Genomic DNA, 9,555 nt, shown 5'->3' on the forward strand with positions numbered 1-9,555 from the left:
TTTGTTATGCATGTTTTTTTAAAGCGAGACGTACACAGACTATAGCGTACATTCCATTTATTTTAGGGCATTTGTTTAGATTGCAATATTTGTGCTACACCTGATGGATTTCAGTGAGATATGCATTTGTTGAAGTAGTTTGAGATTAAAACTAGAATCCTTAATTGAAACAATGACAAAGCAGTCACCCCGACTGTGTTTTGGTAAAAAGCTGAAGGATGGGCCTGGAGAAATGGAACTGCTCTCAAATTCATAGACAGAGCTGTGGATGCAAGGACTGACCATCCATGATATTAACATGATAGTTGAACTAAGCTCGTGAGGCATTTATAAGATATTCAAGAATCAATGGGTATATATCATTTATAAATCCCAAAATGGATGTAGCAACTACAGATTCCCACTAACTTCAATGAAAATGATACAATCTCCCAGAAATGTTCACAGCAGAGCCCATAGGGGCCACTGAAACCAGTTGGTTGAGATTCTATTACTTCTGTACCAGGCAGTGAAAATTGAGTAACACATTTGGTGATAACATTAACCATCAGCAACAGAAGAGATTAATCACACAGAATTCTATTCAGAATGTGAACTGTATTTCCAGGAAAAATCAAGAGATTGCACAAATCATTTGTAATGAACTTGAGTTTTGGTCTAACAACAACCATGATAAAGATGGGAAAGAAACTGAAATGCCAACAGACTCAAGTTACTGGCGTTACCAATGTACATTGTTCCAGAAACGTCAAGGCAGCAGTCATTCTGTTGGGCTGAGAATGGACTCAGTATTACAAGCTCTACCAAAGATAGGAAAGCCACCAAGCAGTATGCAAAGTCCCACCTTCAGCATTAAGTCACCGTTAAGCCCAGTGTATAAACAGATAAGGTATTAGTGAAGGACAACATACAACACCATCCATACGCCATATGTTCTGGTATGGGACAACGGCCTCGGAAATCACATAAGATACAATGTTTAAAAAACATTACATTTCAGAGTTTTTCCCCGTATGGACACACTTCGCAAAAAAACTACAGAGTGAGGAGTTAATCACAACAGATTGTGTATACTAAGCACGTCAGAAATACAGTTGTGTACAGGAAACAAATTTTCATTTCTACTGCATGATTTAAATCAGATATTTAAAACTCCCACCTGGTTTCAGAATCGTGTGGATGTCATGTGGGACACAAGCCAGCTTGGAGTGCACGTCGCCTACAACAAGCTCAAGTGGGAGGCCATATAGAAATTACAAGGGGAACGCACAGTGAAATGGTTGGAATTTTCCATTCTGATCAAGGGGGTGGACATCCCCCCCCCCCCCGACAAGAGAACAAACTACCTTATGGAATGTTCCTTCGATGCAGTTGATTTAATGAGTGGCATTCCCGAGTAATTCCAGGAGAGATCACTGGAAAGCCCCGTAACGGTCAGGGTGTTTCGAATTTCAACAACCCCTGTTACTAACAGACTCTTCCTGCTGACTAATAGTTAGGGGTTTTCAGAGTAGGTGCTAGTAAACAGTGTATCACAGTGATCAGCTACAGGTAACTGCTCAAATAAAAGGAAACACCAGTAAATGACGGTACTTATTGGCAGCTCTTATGCTGCCAATAAGGCAGCTCTTGTTGGCAGCTCTTGCTGCTTAGTTTGGCAGTTACCTGTATGCTTGCAACTGGGTAGCAGTCCAAATGGGTCTCTATGGCAACTGGGTAGCAGTCCAAATGGGTCTCTATGGCAACTGGGTAGCAGTCCAAATGGGTCTCTATGGCAACTGGGTAGCAGTCCAAATGGGTCTCTATGGCAACTGGGTAGCAGTCCAAATGGGTCTCTATGGCAACTGGGTAGCAGTCCAAATGGGTCTCTATGGCAACTGGGTAGCAGTCCAAATGGGTCTCTATGGCAACTGGGTAGCAGTCCAAATGGGTCTCTATGGCAACTGGGTAGCAGTCCAAATGGGGCTCTATAGCAACTGGTACAATCAAAATAACACTACTCAGTACTGGTATCTAAACAGCAACAAAATCACATAGCATTTTGCACTTAAACACACACGAAGACACCTTTAACTATGCACTGTAGGAAAATAACAAGGTGCATCCTCATTCATTAGACAGATACACAAAATAGTTTGTTTGGCAGTAGGTCAATGGTTTGCAACATTCAGGTGATCCTTGAGAACATAATCTTCACCTCCTGAAATGGAATCAGCCATGTTAGTCAACAAATGTAGCTAAACACTCTCCCCGGCTCTATCCCATACGCTTGCTGGCACAGACACAGTAACGTTGTTGGCTGAAATACAGTGGAAGTCCAGAGTCCATCAGAAAGACAAATACTTTTCTTTAAAAAGCATAAAAAACATGTCAGTCTATCCTCCTCTGAGCAGGGCGATTCTTGTGGTGACCACAGAAAGGCCATCGTCCTGTTTGGCTAAATAGATCCTGCAGACGCCAGGAAGAGCCTCTCTGCTCTCTATTAGGGTCCGCTCTCAGGTTTGCCAAGTGCTCTAATGGAAACAGGTTACGCTGCAGTGGCTGCTTTTCATTTGGGATGAGAGGGGCGCATAGAGGAGGATGGAAATGGTTCTCCATGCCTACAGAGAGAAATGAAAACTGTTAGTTCTACAAGTCCAGAGAGGTGAAGGTGGTTCGTTCCAGAGAGGTGAAGGTGGTTCGTTCCAGAGAGATGAAGGTGGTTCGTTCCAAAGAGGTGAAGGTGGTTAGTTCCAGAGAGGTGAAGGTGGTTCGTTCCAGAGAGGTGAAGGTGGTTCGTTCCAAAGAGGTGAAGGTGGTTAGTTCCAGAGAGGTGAAGGTGGTTAGTTCCAGAGAGGTGAAGGTGGTTAGTTCCAGAGAGGTGAAGGTGGTTAGTTCCAGAGAGGTGAAGGTGGTTAGTTCCAGAGAGGTGAAGGTGGTTAGTTCCAGAGAGGTGAAGGTGGTTAGTTCCAGAGAGGTGAAGGTGGTTAGTTCCAGTGGTGAAGGACAGTTCCAGTGGTGAAGGTCAGTTCCAGAAGTGAAGGTCAGTTCCAGAAGTGAAGGTCAGTTCCAGAGAAGCTATTGCATTGCAGATATGGTGATAGCTTCATTAACTGGGTACTTACTTGGTAGGCAGCAGTTATAACATGCTCTTGCGGCCGTTGGCACTGGGTCCTTTTGACCTCATCTTATCCTGGACTGGCCCTGACTACAGGACAGGAAGATAACGACTGTTAGAGTTTCTACAGATACTTAGTCATTTTCATATCAAAAAGGCAGGTCATGACCTCTTCATGATAACATATGAATGGAGAGGCAGGAGCCGAAGCCAGAATTAGAACTATGTTTCTATACTGTATCATTGTATGTAACATATTTAACAGTGTTTCTGTGGGGTTCATATGAAACATGATCCCACTGCTGACAACATTTGATCCATTTGACCAGCAGCATTACTCATAACCTACGTCTTTCCATAATGACAGTGACCATATGATGGGATGGAGAGAGGAGGAATGGGACTTGCTTTAGGCTGTGGGGGTTTTTCTTGACTTTTTAACGTTGGACGAACGCACAGGTGTGGATCAATCATTCTGACGTGAAACGTTGCAGAAATGGCACGTGCTTGAAGAGCACTAGAATAACTACAGTCTGACAGCTATGGGTCATAACAGAACAATGGACATTAGAGGGTTACGCAATAGCAGTTGAGGAAATGGAATTATGTAACACGGAGGGCAGTAACATGTTTCAGCAACATACTCCCCCACCTGACTGTTCTCAGACCACGTCATGATACAATTTTTAAAAAATCTGTTGACTTTCGCAATTGGAGGTCATGATCACGACGGAACAGTCAGTTGTTTAGTGAGACATTTGAGTCATTTAGCAGAGCGACATACAGTAGTCCATACATTTGAGTCATTTAGCAGAGCGACATACAGTAGTCCATACATTTGAGTCATTTAGCAGAGCGACATACAGTAGTCCATACATTTGAGTCATTTAGCAGAGCGACATACAGTAGTCCATACATTTGAGTCATTTAGCAGAGCGACATACAGTAGTCCATACATTTTAGTACTGATAGCATCAACATCATGTAATAAATTCAGAAATGGACTATCACTCAGTTTAACCTACCACTTTCCATACAGTGATTTAAACAGTGACCAGACTAGTGATTGGCTAGTCTTCTGATAGTACTGTACACAGCTTTATCAATCATAGCATAACAGGTTTCAAACTAAAGTTAATATTCACATCCTACTAATAGGTGAATGAATTGAGAAACAATTCCCAGCGTTTCTACATTTCCTCCTCTCATTCCCTGTCCAACGTGACTGTATTCCGTAGGAAACCAGGCCAACATTCCTAGCGGCAGGTTGGAAGCTGCAAAGCCCAGCCCATGTTCTGAGGAGTAACACACACACCTACCTTCACAATATCTCAACACACACCAGCCCCAGTCAGTCTAGGTATCATCTCTCTTACCGGGGCCCGGCCCTCTGCCATCTCCCCAGAGCCAATGTGTGTCAAGTGGACAAAGTTTGTGGGCTCGCCGATCATGCTGCGGTCGATTTTCCTGCGCTTCTTCCTCTGGAAATAATTGAAAATATATAGAAATAGAAAATGGAGACTTAGACAGATATTATGCAATTAAGCCCAGTGGAAAAAAAGCTTTAACACACACACACACACACACACACACACACACACACACACACACACACACACACACACACACACACACACACACACACACACACACACCATTTTGTAACCTGAATGGGATGATCTTTGATAAGGGTTTTGATCTTCTACTTGTTATTTCATACTCAATGGCAGCAGGTCAGGACGCCTAGCGGTGGGTCAGGCAGCCTAGCGGCGGGCCAGGACGCCTAGCGGCGGGTCAGGCAGCCTAGCGGTGGGTCAGGACGCCTAGCGGTGGGTCAGGCAGCCTAGCGGCGGGTCAGGACGCCTAGCGGCGGGTCAGGACGCCTAGCGGCGGGTCAGGACGTCTAGCGGCGGGTCAGGACGTCTAGCGGCGGGTCAGGACGCCTAGCGGCGGGTCAGGCAGCCTAGCGGCGGGTCAGGACGTCTAGCGGCGGGTCAGGACGTCTAGCGGCGGGTCAGGACGTCTAGCGGCGGTTAAGAGATTTGGGCTAGTAACTGAAAGGTCGCTGGTTCGAATCCCCCAAACCAGGTGAAAAATCTGCCCGATGTGCCCTTGAGCAAGGCACTTAACATGAATTCTCCTGTAAGCTGTTCTGGATAAGAGCGTCTGCTAAATGACATGAATGTAAGTGGAATGTTGAACATCCCCTTCTCTAATAGTTGTTTTATTAGAGCATGTTCAGTTCTGTCAGTGTAAGGGCATGTCATCACCTGTCAGCAGTGCTGTGAATAAGCCCCACTTGTTACAACAGGCTACGCTGGGTGCCGACAGAGATGACCCAGAACTGACAGGAATGAATGAGCCATTTCACATTAAGGATCATGACCAGTATCAATATTCTGACTGTATAGTGCAAATGCCACATAGCAATTGTTAATTTGAATAATTAGGGATTTATAAAAACTAAAAAGAATGTTAATTAAATTATACACAGGTCCAACGACATGCAGTCATTGCACTGTTATCAGAAATAAACTATTTACAAAGCAAGCCTTTCTGGGAAGTAACACTTGTTAGTATGCCACCACATGCTATACACACATTCTAGTCTGGCCTTCTCTCGTCCCAACAATAGAATAAACAAGGACCTAAAAATAAAGGAGGGAGGAGGAAGGGAGGGAAAAGAATGAGCTCAATAGCAGCACATGCCAGAAGCCCACTTCCCCTCAGAGACCCCATTCATTGTTAGGGGAGGGTTCTGGAGTTACTATAGAGACATGCTGTGGAGGGATACATCTCCTTATTTGACTTAATGCCAATTCTACGACGACGACACTGACGTGACGACTACTACTACAACAATAGTTTTACAGTCCCCTTAAGGTTAAACACAAGGTGAGAGTGTATGGGTGCTTGGGACAGACTTGATATGTTCTGATCTGGTAATAGTGGAGTGTTTATTTTTATGAAGTTACACGTCTATGAGCTAGACTATAGTTGAACCCGGCCTAACCTACGTCTTCTTAATCATGATTCAAGAGGTAATGTCTAATGACAGAGCAGTCTTTGTCTGGACTGAAGTCTAGCCCTCCAGATAGGCAGACCTCCGGGACTATGTGGGTCACCCACTTCAAAACAACAGAAAAGACCTGAGTCATTCCTTCTTCCACTCTCTCACCATCCACCGGACCCATTTCTCAGGCCACTGACAGGAGCAGAGGGCTCTCTTCTCACTAGTGTTGTTGACTGGCTGTAGAATCAGCTAATGATACCCATGTCATCCCATGCATCTTGAGGATCCACACCTGGCATGGCTGAACTAACTTCAACTAGTGAAGTTGTAGATATGGTGGTGTGGTCAATCTAATATCCAAACTCTTGGGAGGCAGGTAAACATCTTAAAATCAGGCAAACCCTTAATCTTGACCCATTGACCTTGGAGCTGTAAAAGCAGGGCTAGCACGGCAGCTAAAAAGTTACTGTGTTCCAGTCATTTCTCAGAAGGGACAAACTCACCGGTGGAGGTTTGGCCACCACGCAGCAGCCAATCTTGTGCCAGAACTCGCTCATCCCTACTGTGCTGCTGCTTTTCTCTGAGTGGGTCCGGAGGCCCTGGTTCTCTGGACGCCCTGCAGGCAGAGGAGGACGTGTTGGAGAACAAGAACGCTGCTTAGGGTGGAATGGTGAGGGCGTTGCAACCAGTCCAGTCCCCGAAAAATGATGGGTGTCCCCCAAGGCTCAGTGCCAAGTCCGGTTCTATTCCTTTCTCTTAACGTTTAGAATGTCACCTCTTCCCTCTCACTGAATCCTGTGGATGCTCGTCTCCCCAGATGTCCACTGCCTCAGGTACTGTAGGGCCTGTTGAGTCAAAACCAGATTCCATTAGTTGAATGCTGACAAGGCATAGGAAGTGAAACTATCTCCACCTGCTAGAATAGCACAATCAATTCAGATACAATATTATGGGCATGTTAATTTCTACATTTCAGCATCCCCATGCCAAATAGGCCTACATCTCTACAGGCCTATTTGCTGTCAGTCAACATGCATCCACCACACACTTGCTCATCACTTCCTGTCTGTGACAGTCATGCAAGACAAGGGATTCACGCTGCAGGGGCAAGGGACTTCCTGTCATAATGGCAACACCCACTGAAAGATCAGGACCCGGGTCAACTGTCCCTCAGAAAAGAGCTGCAGGCATACTACGGGGATTCTCTCCTCCATCCAGTCACCGTTAACACTATTCAACTGTCACCAAATCCTTATCTAATGTAAGCTACATTGACCAGTCAGTCTTACAAACGGATTTGATTCAGGATTGAAAGACAGACATTTAGGACTGTGACATACAAGACCTAAGAGCCCTGTGCAACATGATGGTTTCAATAGGAGATTGATTAATAATTAAACTTTTATTTTGATTAAAGTCATCAGTATTAGCACTGAATTCAACTAGGTTGAGTAAGATCTGAACTATGCTTTGATGTACTGGTAATCATATTAGTTCAAAGTGTTATAAAATACTGGTAAATGACCAGACAAGGACATTCTTTCCCCAAACGAGTACCTACCCCCTTGCATCTTTGTAAAACAAAACAAAAATAGAGGTGAAAGAACGAGGTTTGGGTATACTGTTTCTCTATACAGACCGAACTCGACTTTGAACCAGGAGATCAAGGTAAAGGTAGTGTGTGTGAGAGAGTGAGAGTGAGTGAGGGAGAGAGTGAGAGTGAGTGAGGGAGAGAGTGAGAGTGAGTGAGTGAGTGAGTGAGTGAGTGAGTGAGAGTGAGTCAGGGAGAGAGAGTGAGAGAGTGAGTGAGAGGTGAAAATGTGTAGCATATGTAGATCTCCAGCTTTTTAACTGTAGGTCTACTTAAAGATGTCTGGCCTGAGAACACCGGCCATTGATTTACAGTGTTCTGTTATAGCCTCAATTCAACAGGGCAACAGGCATGTTAAATAAAACTGAGTGACTATCCAATTGAATATCCTGAAAAGAGATGGTCATTGAACGTGTATTAATGTGATTTTTAAAGAGTAGGGACATTGAATGTAGCCTAATTCTCAAATGAACACTCTCAATATGTTCTATTGAGGCATTATGTTTGTCATCCAGTACGCCACCGTCTCGACGGAAACATCTGTAAGGCAACAACGTAAGTAACATCTGCATTTAACATTTTACTAACGAAAAACACTGACGCGAGTTCTCAACCCAAAAACCGCTCACTCAATCCAGTCACTCCGAAATTAGCATAGCAATACATCTACATCTAGATCCCTGCCACAATTAAACAACCAATTTCAACCAATTTGCCTTTACCGTAACATCAGTATGGAATCCGCTTTCTCCCTCAAACGAACATGATATCTTTAAAACGGTCAGCTCACGAGTCGAGATGTGGTAAAGTAAAACGTCTCCTATGTTCTGCGGTAGGCTACACTCCTCGTCCTCAGGCTTTTACGGTGGCAGAACTATAGCGCCACAACTGGAAGAAAATCAACAGGCCAATGAAAGCATTGCACAATCTGGGATATTTTCTGCTACGCTGCAATCTGGTCTCAGAGCATTTCGTATGACTCTGTACATTAATATGAGATTCTTAATTTAGTATGGTATGTTATGTTTCGTATGGTATGTATTAATTTGTGAATGTCCATCACCCATTTCGTATGATATGTTACGAATTACAAATCGTATTATATGTTACGAATTTGCAAAACAAACTATATGTTAAGAATTAGTAAAACGTATGATATGTTACAAATTATAGCCAGGTGGCGAGCTGGCTAGCTGGCTAACGTTAGCTAGGCTAGGAGTTAGGTGTTGGGGTTAAGTTTAGGAGTTAGGGTTAGGGTTAGGTTAGCTACGGTTAGGGTAAGGGGAAGGGTTAGCTAACATGCTAAGTACATTACATTACCAAAATTATGTGGACACCTGCTTGTTGAACATCTCATTCCAAAATAATGGACATTAATCCCCACTTTGCTGCTATAACAGCCTCCACTCTTCTAGGAAGGCTTTCCATTAGATGTTGGAACATTGCTGCGGGGACTTGCTTCCATTCATCCACAAGAGCATTAGTGAGGTCAGGCACTGATGTTAGGAAATTAGGCCTGGCTCGCAATTGGCATCCAATTCATCCCAAAGGTGTTCGATGGGGGTGAGGTCAGCGCTCTGTGCAGGCCAGTCAAGTTCTGTGCAGGCCAGTCAAACTTTACAGTTGTTACTATGCATTGGGGAAGGTAGCATTCTCCTGGTATCGGCCAAACCCAGATTTGTCCGTCGGACTGCCAGGTGATGAAGCGTAATTTATCACTCCAGAGAAAGCATTTCCACTGCTCCAGAGTTCAATGGCTCTGAGCTTTACACTACTCCAGCTGACACTTGGCATTGCAGATGGTAATCTCAGGCTTGTGTGCGGCTGTTCAGCCATGGAAACCCATTTAGTGAA

The 9,555-nt window shown here is 44.3% G+C and overlaps 1 protein-coding gene across 3 annotated transcripts; it reads right to left on the reverse strand.

Moving 5' to 3' along the window:
- Positions 1-577: 577 nt before the first annotated feature.
- Positions 578-8,585, reverse strand: LOC135535003 (CDC42 small effector protein 1-like). Of its 3 annotated transcripts, XM_064961758.1 has the most exons (6): positions 8,424-8,585; positions 6,886-6,955; positions 6,614-6,726; positions 4,474-4,578; positions 3,105-3,187; positions 578-2,600 (listed from the first exon to the last, which is right to left on the reverse strand). In XM_064961758.1, exons 3-5 carry the CDS (start codon positions 6,665-6,667, stop codon positions 3,119-3,121), a joined length of 228 nt encoding a protein of 75 aa, XP_064817830.1. In that variant the 5' UTR covers positions 6,668-6,726; positions 6,886-6,955; positions 8,424-8,585; the 3' UTR covers positions 578-2,600; positions 3,105-3,118. The 3 variants fall into 3 exon arrangements, with proteins under 3 accessions (XP_064817830.1, XP_064817829.1, XP_064817828.1); XM_064961757.1 differs by having other exon boundaries at positions 578-1,976; positions 6,614-6,955; XM_064961756.1 differs by having other exon boundaries at positions 6,614-6,955.
- Positions 8,586-9,555: the final 970 nt, after the last annotated feature.

This window comes from Oncorhynchus masou, unplaced genomic scaffold, assembly GCF_036934945.1.
Source record: "Oncorhynchus masou masou isolate Uvic2021 unplaced genomic scaffold, UVic_Omas_1.1 unplaced_scaffold_4307, whole genome shotgun sequence".
Classification (NCBI taxonomy): Eukaryota; Metazoa; Chordata; class Actinopteri; order Salmoniformes; family Salmonidae; genus Oncorhynchus; species Oncorhynchus masou.